General features: G+C 40.7%; 1 protein-coding gene across 1 annotated transcript in view; it reads right to left on the bottom strand.

Moving 5' to 3' along the window:
• The window catches only part of FREM1 (FRAS1 related extracellular matrix 1), a 74,703-nt gene that overhangs the window by 5,082 nt on the left and 52,981 nt on the right, over nucleotides 1-16,640 (bottom strand). The window contains exons 28-36 of the mRNA XM_027807920.2: nucleotides 14,760-14,889; nucleotides 13,990-14,062; nucleotides 10,847-10,996; nucleotides 9,403-9,641; nucleotides 8,663-8,710; nucleotides 8,219-8,401; nucleotides 7,825-7,950; nucleotides 7,281-7,396; nucleotides 611-696 (exon numbers count right to left, since the gene is read on the bottom strand). Of these exons, the coding sequence (XP_027663721.2) occupies nucleotides 611-696; nucleotides 7,281-7,396; nucleotides 7,825-7,950; nucleotides 8,219-8,401; nucleotides 8,663-8,710; nucleotides 9,403-9,641; nucleotides 10,847-10,996; nucleotides 13,990-14,062; nucleotides 14,760-14,889 (1,151 nt within the window). The remainder of the gene's footprint in view (nucleotides 1-610; nucleotides 697-7,280; nucleotides 7,397-7,824; nucleotides 7,951-8,218; nucleotides 8,402-8,662; nucleotides 8,711-9,402; nucleotides 9,642-10,846; nucleotides 10,997-13,989; nucleotides 14,063-14,759; nucleotides 14,890-16,640) is intronic.

Consider the following 16,640-nt stretch of genomic DNA (forward strand, 5'->3'; position numbering starts at 1 on the left):
TGGACAATGTAGCAGAAACAAGAAGGGTTAGAAGAAAGCAATAACACTAGTCCATGAGCTAAGGCCATCATTCACAGAAAGGGATCAGGAGCTACAGAGAAGGTCCATCTGAGTTCTTTCCATTTCTCATTTAATGTAAGGTGCATAATAAGAAATAGCTAAATCTGAAATAATGTTATGAACCATTCTTTAGCTGATCATCTAATTAATTCACAAGATTTCTGATACAAGAAGACATCATTAAATTAGCAGTAATATAAATATTTGTTTAATGTAAAGTTGAAAAAAGATAAATCAGAGATAAATAAAGTCACAGTAAAAAGAACGATGAGGGAGCTCCACCAGGACTTATTTTACCAGCCAGTGTTAAAATAAGAAACAATCCAGCAATAGGCAACACGATGAACTCCTCTTTTTGATAAAGACTTATAAAATTAGCCAGGTAAATTACAGCATTCAGTTTATGCCTTGCTCTGGAGTAATAAAAGCAGCAGAAAGTTGAGGCCAATGCAATGTTTGGAAACTGTGCTGAGCTGCTGCAGCAGTCTCTGCTTTCCAAGGTGCGCAGGAACTGTAATACGCAGAGAGGACAGGCAGCTGAGATACTTGCCTATCCAAAAGGGCTTCCTCCCACTGAAGTCCCATAGCCACTGCATGTGTTGTTCATTAGCCACGCTTGCTAGACTCCCCAGGTATCTAGGCTCAAGGAGAGAGGACAGAGTGATTAGCATTCCACAGAGTGACAGACAGCTCCCATCGACTTATCAACAAGGGGCACAGATCCTAGTATGAAGCATATAAATAACATTTCACAGGAAGACCACTACTTATTGGCATGAAAGAATAATTACATGAAGATAAACTCTTAAAATTCTGGATTACTTGGACAGGAACCTAGTCTGATTTTTTAACCAAAAAATTAAATCAGCTGGGCAACTGAAAGAACTGTGTACAGGAAATGCATACTTAATACTCACAAACTGTGTTTTAAACTGTTGACACAATCATGGATAGGTTCTTTTCTTTAAAATAGTAATCTGCCCACAATAGAATCTAAGCCACTGAAAGATACAGCTTCACCCATTTGGTAGTAGAGCTGGCTATGTATTTTTAAAATTGTTTTGTGACAAAACTAAAACTTTGAATAACACAGTTAAGACCTGGGCCATGCTTCAAAACAGAACCAAGTGCATGTAATTTAGAGGTCTGGCTTAGAGTGGTAGCGTGGTTCTAAGAGGTGGTGTTGGGTTGTCTGCAATGAATGTGCATTTAGTTCAGATGGAGAGCAGTTGCAGTGTGTATTAACCAACTATTTCAGACTGAAGCCAGTGCATAAGCTCTGCTCTGTGTTTGTATTTAAAGTATGCCATCCCCAGAGGAAGACATTCGAACCCTAGCCACTGAGCAGCCTTGACACTGTGAAGTCTTCCAACTAGTACTAAGCATGCAAGCATGAGCAGGCTGCTCTTAAGCCATTTAGAAATCTGATGAGGCTAAATCTTGAAGTCTTAAGATACAAATGACGTCCTTCACATTTGCCAGGAGCCGCCAGCCATCAGTGGTTCCACTTCCTTTTTTATCCATCTTTTTGCCTGCCTTGATATCACATCTCCTTTTTACATGCCACGTCTGCTGTTGTCTTCCATTCAATACTGAGCCTCTGTTGTCCCATGTTTCTGACTGCCAGTCAATCTAACAATGATGCCAACCCCTTCAGCCTCCCAGAATATCCTGGGTGATGCTTGATAGGGCCCAGGCAAACAACACTGCTCATCACGACGTTTTAAGTGAGTTTAAAACTTTTCTGGCAGCAGAATAAGTCAGTGGCATTGTTTTGCAAATTTTATGATTGTTGCCAGATAACAGAGGCAGAAGGTCAGTATTTCTCCAAAGGAGGTACAGACTGTCTTCTTTAAGAGCTGGGACCACAACCAGACCCCAAGAGTGGTATGCCAGACTTGAGTCCACTATGGAGACCATGAACAGATCTTGAAGTGCAAGTCCACCACCAAGCCTGCTGCCCAGTTAGAAACCCATGCCTGGAGCTCTGTAACTGCCTTGTATCTCTTTTAACACTGACCCCGTGGATGTCATAAAACACCACACAAAACAGGGAAGCAGTCAACTTTTACATCAGGAGGAATTCAAGGTAGTCCCTACTGGAGAAAATCTGGACTGTTCCTTAATCTGGGCACGCCGCGGTATGATATGGAGCAAATTCATTGTAATGCTGATGTGATTGCTCCTGCTGCAAAGACCTCCCCCATTATCCCTGCAGTCAAGCAAAGCAGCAGGGGATTTGCCCTCTGCTCTTCTTTGCATGGTGGGTCTGCCAAGGCCTGCAGGACAGCTGAGTATTAGCTCACACAGTCTGTGTAATCGTGGCTGCCCTAGACCAAGCACCGCAAAGCAACACGGGTCCCATCAAGGGCCCCCTAAGTTCAGGGGCTGCCAGAGAACAAAATGTAAGGGATCTCGCTGACATCTGTGCTCAGTTAGTTGTGCAGCAGGATGGCCTCAGAAACATTGATCATGACTTCACAAACAGCAGACCATCCCAGCACAAAGTAGTTAGCAACTGTCTGGTAACGGTCAGGATTGTGCACCTCCGTATGGTACAGGCTCCTAAAACTTCACCCCGAGAAGCTCCCAGCAAAGGCTTTGACTTGTGCTTCTCACCGTGGCAAAGTTTTGTGGACAATTTCACCTGCATGTCCCAAGGGTGACATGCTTCCGCACTTCTGGGCCCGTCTACCAGGCACCGAATCTGCAGCGAACCAAGAACTGTTACACTGACAGAAGCTCTTGGGAAGTTTTGTACTCCATCTTCTTCCTCAGACAAAAAGGTCCAGGAAAGCAGGCTCAGTTAATTCAGGGTGACTTCCCAGAGTAACTGATGCAGCAGCAGGATGCCATTCCCCTCACAGTGGCTGTGGCTGGCCACTGCCCAAACTTGGGGGCTAAGGAGAGGTTTGGCCAGAAGTCTCTGTGGTATCACTACTGCCTGAGCCAGAACTGAAATAGGGCATTTTATCTGGCTTCTGCTTAAGGAAAAACAAAGCCATGGAGCTAAGTCACTTAAGCAAGCATAGCTTACTTCTGATGTTTCAATTGTTTTAAAAAATGTGAAAACAAAAAGCATCAGTATTAGTAATGGCTGTATCGCTTATGACATACAGGGGTGGTCTGAGAAGTAACAGTTTCAGACTTCCACCTCAATCCAAGTACCAGGGAGAGACTTCAGCAGTGTTAGAGGAAAGCACTGCAATAATTATAACATTATCTAATCTTTTCTCCATAGGAGTGCTTTCTAAATACAGCCTGAGAAACACACATGACTGAAGAGAGAACGACTATTCTGTTATACCTAGCCAGGGGTTTTGATGTAATGTAGGGAAATAAGAACAGTCCTGAAGGAACATACCACTTAAGATAATATTACTAACTGTACCTCTAGGCAGAGTGCCAGACACAGGAAATAACCAGATAATGTTATGGAGTTATGTAAATCTAACACTTCCTAACTTAAATGACTCTAAAGGAGGGGTCATAAGGTCAAGAGCATCCATCATCTTAGACCAGTTGCCCAAATTAAGGAAAGGTTTAAGTAGACATTGATCTTGAAGTATTATATGCAAAACACTTATCACAAAGACTGTTGATTTTACATTTAATTATTAAATACATTTGAAGGAGGTTTGCACCATTCTGATAAATTTCACTTCAGCAAAAGCACATTTGACTAACTAGGAAAGTTTCTGTAGCACAGGAAGACATTTAATTTGAACTGCTGTAGTAAATCCACATACTATATTGATGATGAAGTGGGCAAGAGTGACTGAGAGGCTCTGCTTATCCCAGGCTTTTGTTTGACCGCCTAGGGAGTAATCCTGTGCCTTGAAATAGGTGTCTAGTGTTGTTTACAACACCTTGTGGTATTCAAAACATTCAGATGAGGCTGACAGACATGATGCAGAGCTTACAGGAGCCCTGTGCCTCCAGAATGGCAGTTGCAAATCAGACGAGCTGCACTGGGCCTTTAAAATGTCTCTAGGTACCAGAATCCCTGTGCTGGAGTCACTAGCAATAATGTAAGTTAAACCAGTCACTTACAGAACTAGCACAGCATTAGGAGAGGAGGGCAGCAAGGTCCAGCCTGCTTTGCACTAGGCAACAATGAGCCATCGTGAAGGATCTAACCTATAATTTTAGAGGGGGTTCTGCCCATGATTCCCAGGGACTGAGATCACATGTACGAACACTAAACAAAATAATAGACCCTGCCTCACAAAGCTGGAAGTGAAGAATCTGAAATCTGACCATATTTAAGCTCTAACTAAATGTTGATGAAAGTATAATCTGACTGACAAAGCAAAAGAGGCAACTGTGGGTTCTGTCTATCCAGTGGAGTCCCTTCGGTGGCAGCAGTGAAACCATCTCACATGTGAGTGAGCCCTGCTGCACTGACCCTTGGGGAGGACATTTTCCTATGGGATAAACAAGAACTGGAACATAAATCACCAAAATTGCTGCTAAATCAGGCTGCTGTGGGGTCACTCAGCCGTAATATCCCCCAGATGCTTCTCTTCATGTTGCCAAGGGCCTCTTCATGCATACTAAACAAAGCCAGAGAAATGAGTTCTTAAACCACCTTTCTTTCAATGTTTTGGAGAAGGGTTAGAAATGGTGCAAGACTTTCACAGCAATTAGCTGAGATTTTTTCCACCCGTACTATCACCATGGCATACAGCAACTTCTCTCAAGAGGAGCACGTTTTTGTGTCTGTTTCTATTGCTACACATGGAAATTGAAGAAAAGGTTGATATGCCACCTGTGACAAATGGATGCAATGTATGTCAAAGCTCATTAGCAGCCCAAACAGGTTTGCATAAGCCCATGTACATACAGTAATGTCCAGACAACAGTTGCTTCCACAATAAGTTGATAGCATTGCTTTGATGGAATAGAACCATATAGTCATAGAATACCAGGTTGGAAGGTACCTCAAGGATCATCTGGTCCAACCTTTCCTGCAAAAGCAGAGTCTAGACAAGATGGCCCAGCACCCTGTCCAGCCAAATCTTAAATGTCCAATGTTGGGGAATCCACCACTTCCCTGGGGAGATCATTTCAACGGCTGATTGTTTTCACTGCAAAAAATTTTCCTCTTGTGTCCAATTGGAATCTCCCCAGGAATAATTGCTGCCCGTTACCCCTCATCTTTTCCATGTGACTCCTTGTAAAAAGGGAGTTGCCATCTTCTTTGTGGCCACCCTTTAAATACTGGAACATGGTGATAAGGGCTCCCCTAAGCCTTCTTTTCTCAAGGCTGGACAAACCCAGTTCTCTTGGCCTTTCCTCGTATGCCAGGGTTCCTAGTCCTTTGATCATGTTTTTGGCCCTTCTCTGGACCCTCACCAGCCTGTCCACATCTTTTTTTGTATAGCTTGGTCTCAAGTCCATCATCTCAGGATAACTGTTTTCTCTACAAGGTTAGGAGGTTGGTTAGTTGGAGATTGTTACTGAAACAACTTTAACAATGCTTGTGCTTTTTTTCCTGTTCTTTATAATAGAAAAAGTCTAGAAAGAAAATTATTTAAGATAATGCCATTTTTGTAATAATAAAAATCATTCTTATTTCTCAGTGAAATTGCCTGATTTACTGCAAGTCAATTCTAATCTTTTCATTTAACGTCTAATGTTTGTTTGATATATTTAAAAACTGCAGATTGACATCCATACTGATTTTATTTCCTTGTTGAAAATATCAGCTATTTAAATGCCAACTTGTGATTAATAGAATGATTAATAACTTGCCAGGGATGAGCTGGGCAAAAGCACAAAATAAAACTCATTGTTATCTTCTTGTACCACATCTAAGTGTGTGCCTGTGGTTGTACTTCTGTAATCAGTTCCAGATGGAGGTCAGCAGAACTCCATTTACTAGGATAAAGCTTCTTCAGTCTGTGGCAGTCTGACATTAATTGAATCATCACTGCCCTAGGATTCATTTGGTTTTGGATTCAGTGACGTACCTTGTTTTTTGTGTAGGTCTTTAACACTGTCATTAATTTACTGTTACACAGCTTACAGTTATTCAATTTAACATCTATATTGCACTTTACAGCTTTGGCAAGAAGTTGCTGCCTACAAATAATACAGGTCAGCAGGGGCACACTTCTAGGAAATTGAGAACACCTCCCAGCAGAGTGATATGTGCTCCCAAGGGATCAACTGAATGTTGAAGCCTTCAGAAAGAAAATATTAGAATATTCAGAACTTAGAGCTTTGTTTGGATAAGTAACAAAATAAAAACAGGTGATAGAAAACCATTTCAGGACCTGAAATTCTGAATAAACAAATTAACAATGTGAAATTTGTAGTGATCTCACAAAAGAAGGTAGCATCTACATTTTAATGAATAACTTCCATCAGCAGGGAGGTATTAGAATGAAGACTTTCCTTTTGTGTGTTACCAAGACAACATAATCTGGCATAACTGAGTGGAAGAAATCAAGGTTTGTTATGCCCGCTTGTCCATGTTTCCTGCATGTCCTTCAACCACTAAGCATGGTTGTATTAATGTAATGGAGTGTATTCTGTTTCGTTCATCTCCAGTTCTTCCCTGTTTCAAATTTAATTTCATGGAGTAATGGAAAGGCCTGTTAAAGCCCCTCCTGTTGTTCAGCTTGGTCTTCAACCCAGTGCTCACAGCTCAACACAAGGTACAGAATATGCATGCTCCCAGGGCAAACTCCATGTTACCATGGCCTGCATTTCTTCCAGTCCTAAGCTACCACTCCTAAGACCAAAACCACAAAGCAGGCCTCCAAAGAGCAAGACTGGCAGATTTTCAATTTCTCTCCTACTTTGATACAACTGTTATTATGGTGAGGCATGCAGGAGCTGGCAACATTTTGCTGTTGCTATATCAAGTGAAGGTAGAGCAAAGGAAGTGGTGGGTCAGAAAGGATGAAATACTGAGTCTTTGCTCTCTATTTCCTTTCTCCCAAACTATTCTCCCATTAGAAAAGCATCCTCACTACACGTGGACAGCTTTGGGAATTCATGTTGTGAACAGGGTAGCATCGCTACCGTTACGACACTAATAATATCTATCTGCCACTGGGTCTGAATCCCAGGTCTTGTTCTGGTTTTTTGGGGAGGTGTGCATCACAACCAAAATGGAGCTTATGTGCATAAACTCTGCCTTGACAGCAGCATTCAGCTGAGGGCAACAGCAGTCACAGCAAACACATTGGGTCTGAGAAGTCTCTTACTGTTCTCTGCAAGCACGAGCAGCAGTGTTCCAGGTGACCTTGTGATTCACCACCAGGAAGTAGCAGCTGCCCTCATGATGACTCCATCCAGAGGGACATTTCTTCAGGCTTACCTCCTAAAATAAAAGACAAAACAGACTCCTGCCCACAGTGAACTACGTCAGTGTGTTAATAATCAGGCTGAAGGCTGGAGGTGCTGCTTATGGCTTATGACCTCGCCAGAATTAAATTGAACATGAATTTTGGTATGTAACAATGAAGTTATAGCATTGCTTAAAAAATATAAAGAAATAAATGCCTGCTAGAGGAGCCCACATGAGTAGGCTTTAAATGTGACACATATGAGTAGCTTTAAAGGTGGCACCAGGTTTCAGTTCCAAAAATCCTCTTACAAGATCACATTACTTTGGACACCGTTTTCTGTCTCCTGTGGTCTGTGTGCAACAAGTCAGTAGTTGTGACAGGAAGGTCCTTTGCTTGAGATTCTCGCTCATTCTAGACCTCATGCTCTGATTTAGATGCATACTTATGGTGACATTTTTACCTTGCCTTGGGAATTCCAGAATTTCCATATTATCCCATCACACTGAAATAACTTTTGAGTGCTTTCTTCATAATGCAAGAGCCCCTTTAAATCTGGTGTACAGGCCTTTGGAAAAACATAAAAGTCCTGGAAAGTGAAATGTCATTTAAACATTTGAAGGAAAATAATTACACAAAACAAAGCAGCTACATGAAACTTTAAATAGGCCTTATATTAAAACTTTATGCCATGAAAACTCTTTAAGGGCTGTTGTTAATTTATCTGTGTATTGGTTACACTCAGCTTTGGAGTAGGAAGGGTTAGGCTTTAGATCTCAGAGGTGTTAAATCATTTTGGAAAACAGCATGACTGAAAACAGATGGTGAAAACGCCTATGAGACAAAAGGTTTCATACCTGATGTCTTGAGTTTGGTTCAGATGCCGGTTCTACCTTATCAGCTTGTGGGACTTCCGTCTTCCTAGAGGAGACGACATTTATCTGTGGCTGTGCTTGGTTAATTACTGACACTTGAGCTTTCTTGTTTGCTTTAGCTGATGAGGTGTCATCCTCTATTTTGAGTGATATCATACTGTGATACTTTGTTTTATAGCGTTAGACACACAAGGACAACAGGAGAGGGAAAAGAGAGGGTTAGCACATACAAGCAACTCTTAAATAAACTCAAGAAAATAAAAAAAATACAAAGTGTTGCAAATCAAGGGAAAGTGACACCAAAGAAAGATACTTAGAAAAATGAAATATTGATCATAATGAATTATTAAGAGTGATAAAGCCTGGAAAGAACAGAATCAGAAAGAAATCATACAAATGTCTGAGCATTACTCATAATACTCTTACTTGGAAAACCACATCAGTTCCATTTCTGAATACAGATGAAGGATGAACCTGAAAAAGGTAGAATAGCAGAATAAGGTGGGCATATTCATGAATTATAGAAACAAAAACACTTTATGCAAGATTTACTATGAGATCTAGATTACAAAACTTGTAGAACATATCTTGGGTTTAGTTCTTTCAGAATGGAAAATGATCACCTCTGAAAACAACCATTAAAATTCACATTACAAGTGTGTTTATAAACAGATTCCATTAATTTTTAAGATCACAGTAGCAGACTGTTACTAAACCACCTAGCTAAACCAGTATAGCTTAAGCAGGAAAATCAATGGGCAAATTTTAAGTAACTGTTCCATGTTTAAGCTAACGGTATTTTCAGCTTTAAAACTTCGGCACCAGATGCACAGATTGTATATATTTGCCTGGCTCCAGTGACTTCTTTCTTCCAGCTGACCCATAATTTAGACAAGATTAGAAGCTGCATAATTGCTGAAGTTGCTTGATGCATGTTTCCTCCCCCAGCTCTACTTTTCTTCCTCTCCTGCACATATGGATCTTCAGAATCTGGACTTTATTTTTTTTTTCCTTGCAATATTTTTAAATAGTTCTCAAACCTGACTCAAAGCAAACTCAGGTAATTTATGGTTATTGCATGATCAAGTAGAATCACTACAGAAATATGATAACTAAATAAAGATATCACATCCCAATAAATTCACTGCACCACAGAAGCGTCTTACTATTCTGCCATTTCCAGTAACTCTCAGCCTGGTCCTGGACCAATTCGCCAAGCTGTGTCCCTGCCACAGGTCCCCTCCATGCTCTTTCATCCCTTTGGAGGGAGACGGTGGGATCCCTTCCAAGGGAGCATTGCCAGGCCTGGAAGGTGATGAGGAGCCTGAGGAAAGTGGAAACAGCATGCCTCTCCTCCAGAAGTCGTGCTTGCTTTGGCCAGAAGAATGGGAATAGCTGCACTGACCTGAAAGCATAAAAAATGGCAGATGGTCAGTTCTAACTGCATGAGCAGAAAACTGGTCACGCTGACATGGGCATATAAACAGCTTGTCATTAAGTTGGATGATTCTTTCACTTGATGTGGTTGATTTGCTGTTCGTTCAGTCATTCTCATTTGTGGGGTTTGCTGTGACTATGACTGCAGCTACTACCTGTACATCTTATGTTTTTATACATAAGTTTTTCATATGCACCTGTCTACCCACAGATCAGAATTTCAGCAAAAATGTCTGCCAAAAATACCTGTTTTCATGTATAGACTGGGGTTTGGAGTGCTGGTTTTGGTCATGGATAGACAGGTATCTTTAACTAACATTGGCAATACTTCCATCACGCCCAGACAATTTTCTCTTCAGAAATCCAGGACACTATTGTTTCTACAAACACTTTATGTCAATTTACTGCTGATTTACATATTGAATGTTAAAGGGAAAACAGATGTGCAATTTTAAAAGGATTTTTTTGTAAAATGAAGCCTAATTCATATAATTTAAATACAAGTATTTAAAATATTGTTTCATTAAGCACCAGAAGTAAAAAAACCCCACTCTTCTGCTTTCAGAGGACACAGCTGGTATGCTAGTTATTTCTGTTTTTCTACAGTTGCTTCTTTTTTGGTGTGATTTTAGGCACACCCCATCTGATCACTGAAAAACACAATAATAATGCAGACGTAAAAGCCTCAACACTGTAATGATCACTGCTGCCTGCTGTAATGCTGTGGACTCTGTCAAGCATTAGAAGATGTATTGCTAAGAGCTGGATTTAGTTGTTAGGTTTCTATCTTGAGCGGAAAATAAATCTTTTTCAGTGATGTATAACAACTGTTAAACAATAACTGGGGAAAAAATGCTAATGGACCTAAACCCATTTTTTTTCCTACTTTAATAAACAAGAACTGAACTAGTGCTGTTATGAAAAGTGGTTTATTTCCTTGAAACCTTCTTATTTTGTACTTGTTGCTTTCTCCATGCTGTGTTTCCTAAGAGGATGCATATGGTTGTGTGAGAGAATAAAGGGTCTGCAACAGACAAGCCCGTTTTCTCTGAAGTGAAATTAAGCATTTTGATCTGAAGATGAGTGTTAGGAACAACTTGTGGTTGAAAATAAGTAGCTACTCAGCCAAGATTGTCCCACCTTCTTAATGATGCAGATCAAAAGAGAAAATACCTCCTTTTGAGTCCAAAATTTTCACTACAGTTTTTGTCCGGGTGCCAAGAATAGCATTCACAGGGGAGTTCAGAATTACTTCAAAGACTTCATCATCTTCCTCTAATCCGTCATAGGTAATTGCTATATTCCATGTCTTGGTTGACATTCCTAACAGAAATAAACATTTTAATTACTCTTTAAGTGCTATTTCAATCAATCAGGGTGTCAAAGAAATATATTAATTAACATGTCTGCCACTAGAATGGAGTAGCTGGTGTATGCTATTGTACTCCTACCAACTGACTAGACTCCTGCTGTTCTCCCAAATAACATCATGTTTGAATCTGTTCCTAGGCAGTGATTCAGTTCAAGTGCACACACTGTAACAAAAAGCTGCTGTAGATGTGCAAGATGACACTACAAAATACATGGATTTAGGACTTCCATTGCAATTTTCAAGAGAAAATGTATCATACGCTTTTTATCTTGAAAACTTAATTTTAGAGATGGACCAGTTACTTAAAATACCTGCAAATGGATCAAAGACTATGTTAGATTGAAGTACAATCTTTTAGGCAAATTTTATACTTGATTACAAAATTTTTTACTTGGTTGCTTGTCTTTACTGGATAAGTTCAGGCTTGCATTATGGGAATGAGAAACGATCATTCCAGGATAAAGGACTGGGCTCATTATTACCTGAAAGACTATAAAATTTGTTCAGGAAAAGTCAGAGGCAGCAGGGCAGAAGCAGATCTCAACATACACATTGCTGTCAACAAAACATCTTGGGAGCTGTTTCTGCATCATGAAGTCGGTGTAAATATCCAAAATAAGTATTAAAGGGACATGTGCAACAACGTCAGAAAAAATCTCTACATCCTTATGACACTGCATTTTCTCCATTTTCTTTGCTCTATTTTCTATTTTCTTGCTCCTTTCCAGTACGAATCCTCTAGCTAAGAGAAGCTGTCAGTACAAACAGACCCAAAACTTGAATAGGGTCATCTTCTGCTCCTTTCCATTATAATTTTTGGATTGCAGCCTAAGGTACTAATCAGTCCAGTCAATTAGCATAGCTGAGGTTTGTTTTTAAAACAGACCTATCAGCCTTACTAAATAATTAATAAATACTTCTAATTAATAAATACCAAATGTCTTGAATTAAAAACTAAGAAGCTGGTGCCTTGAATGTAATAGTTCAGGGGGTCCTTCTCTAAGACTAAGCCTAACCAAAGGCCTTTTGAAGAGAGCCACCCAAAAAAGACTGTGTGAAGGAGCTCAGCTGGCTTAACTGAGAAGCTGCCCAGAAAAGGGGAACAGTGTGCATGTCTCCTATCTACGTTCACAGTTAATTTGCCTGTGACTTTACACCACATTCAGAAAGACAACAACAGCAACTCCAAACTGTCCCATGCTTGAAAAATCTCCATGGACCAGCAGAAAAGGAAAATTATATCAAAGGTCCTTGCACTAAAAATGTCTTTACAGTGATCTTCAGCTATTTCACTCCAGAGGCTGATAAGCTTGACTGTATGGTACATTAGAGGAAAGAGAGCTGGAATCCTGGGTCAGCACAGTATGAAGGGCTTTTTACACTGATCCCTCAGATCTTCCATCTTCTAATTTCAAACTAAAAACCCCACCGCTATTGCTAGTTAAAGGGTCTCAGAGAGTGGATCATTGGTTTCAGATGTTTCATAAACATGTGTTCTGAAATGTATGTTCCAGAAACACTGGAAATTAAGGTGAATTTCCACCTTTCTGCCCAGGTGGGTTTTTTTACTGCTGTCTGCTGGATGTCCTCCTTCACCCACCTCTGAAAATTAACCAGCAGTTGCTGATTCCACACCTTCACACAAAATTTGCCTTTCTCAAGGTGGACTGTAGTGGCAAATTTCCCAAATAATCAGATTTGTAACTCTGAACTTAAAGCTACAATTTTTCCTATGGGACAGCCAAGCAAAGCTGATGTATATATGAATCCATCCATAGGATGCAGTGTTACAAAATCTCTGTGGCATACAATGCCTTTTTTTCAAAGTAAAAAGCTTAAGTCCTAAAGTAAAAATCTCCAGGCTTTGGCTGGAACTGACGTTGTATTCCCCATATCTGTTTTTCAAACACATTTTTACCATCAAATACATACTATTTATTTCAGCCACTCACAGATAATGTATTTTGTATCCTCTGTAGTCACCGTGACTTTCTGCCATTGAAACCTTACTGGTGACAGTCTTGGGATAACCTCTGCCAGTGTTGCAGGTGACATCCTGGGAGGCCTGTGTGGACCTCCATTTTCTAAACTCAAATATGTTCTGGCCTATGCCAACAGGATGTGTTCCAAAAAAACTTGGTCTTGCATATTCAAAGGAAGTGATTATGATAGCAAATGGGTTTTCATTCCCAGATGAAATTCCCCTTTTATCTGAGTAAAAGCAAGTTTTTCAGGTGAAGCTGAATTTCTGAATGGTAAATTGTGAAACTCTGACCTGGACTGAAACTCTCTAAACCCAGGTAGAAAACCAAAGCATAACAATAATAAATTGTGCAGAACAGAGGAAGCTTACTTTCAGCATCTTCACATTTGTATTCATTTTTACTATTGATTCTCCTCCAGCAAAAAAAGTCAAGCTACTTTTGATAATACAGTTACCATTTCTTGCTATTTACAGCCTCAGCCAAGGTCAGGCTGCTGTTATGGTTACAGTGCAAACGGAGATGAGGTTTGACAATTTTCAGGTTCTTTTGCACCCTTCTTGTCTCGGATATCTTGCATAACTTAAGCTGTACTCAGTTATGCCTAAATTTGACCACCATCCTGGGCTTTAAATATTATGCCTGAGATCTTTAAAGCATCTCACAGCTCAGGATGAGTCCTTCTCAGCCTAGGTGCAGGGAGATTAGGAGAAATCATTTCAGCACCTCTGATATTTTAACTGATGTAAAGGGACCGTATTCCATCTCATCCATTAGTATCTCAAGGATATTAATTCACAAAGGAAGTCCACTGTGCTTCTAGAAAATAAGCCCAAATGTCTTTAATCCTATTCAGCTCCTATAGCTACAGATACGTAATAGGTTTCACTCTCCAAAATGAAAGTTTAAACTTTCAAAATCGGTGAGTTAATTTTAAAATTATTCGGTGTGCTGGTTCATACCTGGATCAAACTGAACAAGCTTGGAGGGATTCACTGTAAAGTCTTTTCCCACCACAGCAGATACTCCATTGACCTGAGAAGAAATCAAATAGTAAATGCCAAGCTGTGACCTGTTTCATCAAACCACTGCATTCTGCTGTGTGCTAAAGCTACTGTGTGCCTCTCCATGGAGCTTCAAAAAAGACATGCCAACCCTTACAAGGAAGGCTAAAATTTGTGAAGGCAAATTGTACAAAACCTGTTTTAAAAAATTAGAACGATACATTTTTATGTAAGACAGAGGCCATTACTGAAGATATAGAGGGTTCCTTTTGGCTTTTTTCTGGGTTGATGGCAGTGCAGAGAGAAATGAGGGAAGCTGCCATGACTGTGGAGTTGAAGCTTCCATAGCTCCTGGGCTTTTCCAGCCTGAGTAGGGAGAGAAGTCTCAAGGCCCCAGGTTGCCAAAAGCCTGGATTTCAAAGTGGCAAATTCCGGAAACTCACTTCTGAGCATAGCACCAGAGGAAACTGCCTGCTCTGTCACAGAAGGTCATCAAAACTGAAATACTACTCCAAAATATTCCAGGTTTGGTTCATCAGCATTTCTACTTAAAACTCTGAAAGTCTTGCCAGCAATTTTTCAACCATCTGTACTAGCAAGGACAGTGTCCTGGCGAGTCTGGTTTGAATTGTATGGCCTTTTTGCTGATTACTGAAATGCCTTTAAAGTCTGAGGCAGAAATTAATGGGCTCCAAGTTTCCAGTTAGGAGCTTGGCTTTTAGCTTTACCTCCACAGCTATAAAGGCAGACTCTGCAGAATGTCCCGCTCTGGTGATTTTCAGAGACACCACTCCCACACTCTCACACACTTCATATTCAGTCTGTTGCATTTCAATCCGAGACCATCGCAGCTCCAGCCTGTGTGGGGGAGAGGAAGGAAAGCCCGTGTGAAGCAAAGCCACTTCCCCTGCTACCCCCAGCCCATGCTGTTCCGGGGTTCAGTGAGGAGCTATCTTTCCCCTGCCTGCTGATTTAGCCAATACACATACCAAGTCTGTGTTTCCAGATCAACACTTTGGTGTGATTTGGCTGATTAGGAAGAGGGGGAGGTGGTTAATAAATCTTCCAGTCAAGCCCTGGTCTAACCCAAACCAAGCCTGAACCTTGTTGCAGAACCAGAGGGGGTCTGCAGCAACTTTGAGATTTGAGATGAGCAGGATTTGTCCATAACACCAAACAGGCCGAGACAAGCTATCACTGTTTCTTCCTTGTTCTCTTTAATGCTACAGTTTTATTTTAACTTTCACTCCCCAGTATTTTTCTGCAATATCCTCCTTTTCTCCCACCTTCTTTCATCTGCCCTCTAACCCTCCTCCTACAGTGCGTAGGACACACTCAGGACTTCTCTGTCTCTATGCGAGTGCCCTCCCCATTCCCCTTACTTTAATACTCTGTATTTCACTCTTCAGCCATAGAAGTGGCTGAGTCTGAGTGTCTCGTACACTGGATTTTAGAATTGTTTATAAGGGGTGTGAATGAACCCTGGAGGACTGCACAGAGTAGCCAATAAAGATCTCACCCTTTTAAAAGCTGTGATAAAAATTAGTGAAAGTCAGAGAGGAATGAAAGAGAGCAGAAAGAAGGAAAATGAGCTGTGCTGCCTACAAAACAATGTGAATGCTTCTAAAACAAACTTGTAAACCTATCAGGGCTGACTAGCTCAAACACCAGTGGAAGTTTCTTCCTGTCCTCCTATATCATGTAACAATGACTTTGTGGGCAACCCATTTAGATTTGCTTTATTTTTGCTTAAGAGGATGCATGTGCCAGATGTAGTCCAGCAGCATTCAGGTAAAAGCTGGGATTCAATTTTAATAATATCAACATGCAAATCAGACTCGTACTTTGAACCAGTGACCATTAGGTGATACACTGTTTTTTAAAAAAATAATGTCTCACAGGCTGTTAAATGCAATATTAAAAGAATTATTTTTTCCTTAAAAGCCAAGTCCCACTTCATTCTGAGGTTCAGTGCGAGTAACAGACAATTTCTACTCCCTAGAAACTCCCATTTTCCATAGAAAAAGTGCCTTCTCTTTGTTCTCTTCATACAGCTATGTTACACATTGCTATTTATATACAAGAAGCCACACTTCCCCACGAGGAGTGGTGGCTTTATAATGGTGCTTTTAATATCTGTGCATCTGTGAGCTGGCCCAGTGCAGCTGGGAATTGCTCGGGCTGGCTGTATTCAGGTGTGTTTGTGTATGGGGACATCTTTTGGCACAGCGCATAACTGCTGAAACGCTGTCTCCAGCTCCGCTGTGTCCCCATCCCCTCTCCCCTGTGCAGGGACGCCCTCCCCCGCCATCAGTCCCGGTTTGTGAGTAGCCAGTTTAGCACAGGAAAATAGCCTAAATAGCCTTAGTTATTTTTCTCAGTTGCTTCTGATTGAATAAATTGGTTGAACATTCAGTCTTATTTTCAGATACAAAGAAAAACATTGCCCTTGCTATAGAGCTGCTCCCACTTTTGGCCTTTATTGTTAAAGCAGTTTGAAGGATACGCCAGCCTCTAATTTTTGTGTGTGAGGCTTATCATATTTCACAAGGAAATTTTGATAATATGCCTAATACAAATTTTGGATGACAGAGAAGATGCTGTGTGCC

The sequence above is a fragment of the Falco cherrug genome, chromosome Z, assembly GCF_023634085.1.
Source record: "Falco cherrug isolate bFalChe1 chromosome Z, bFalChe1.pri, whole genome shotgun sequence".
NCBI lineage: Eukaryota > Metazoa > Chordata > Aves > Falconiformes > Falconidae > Falco > Falco cherrug.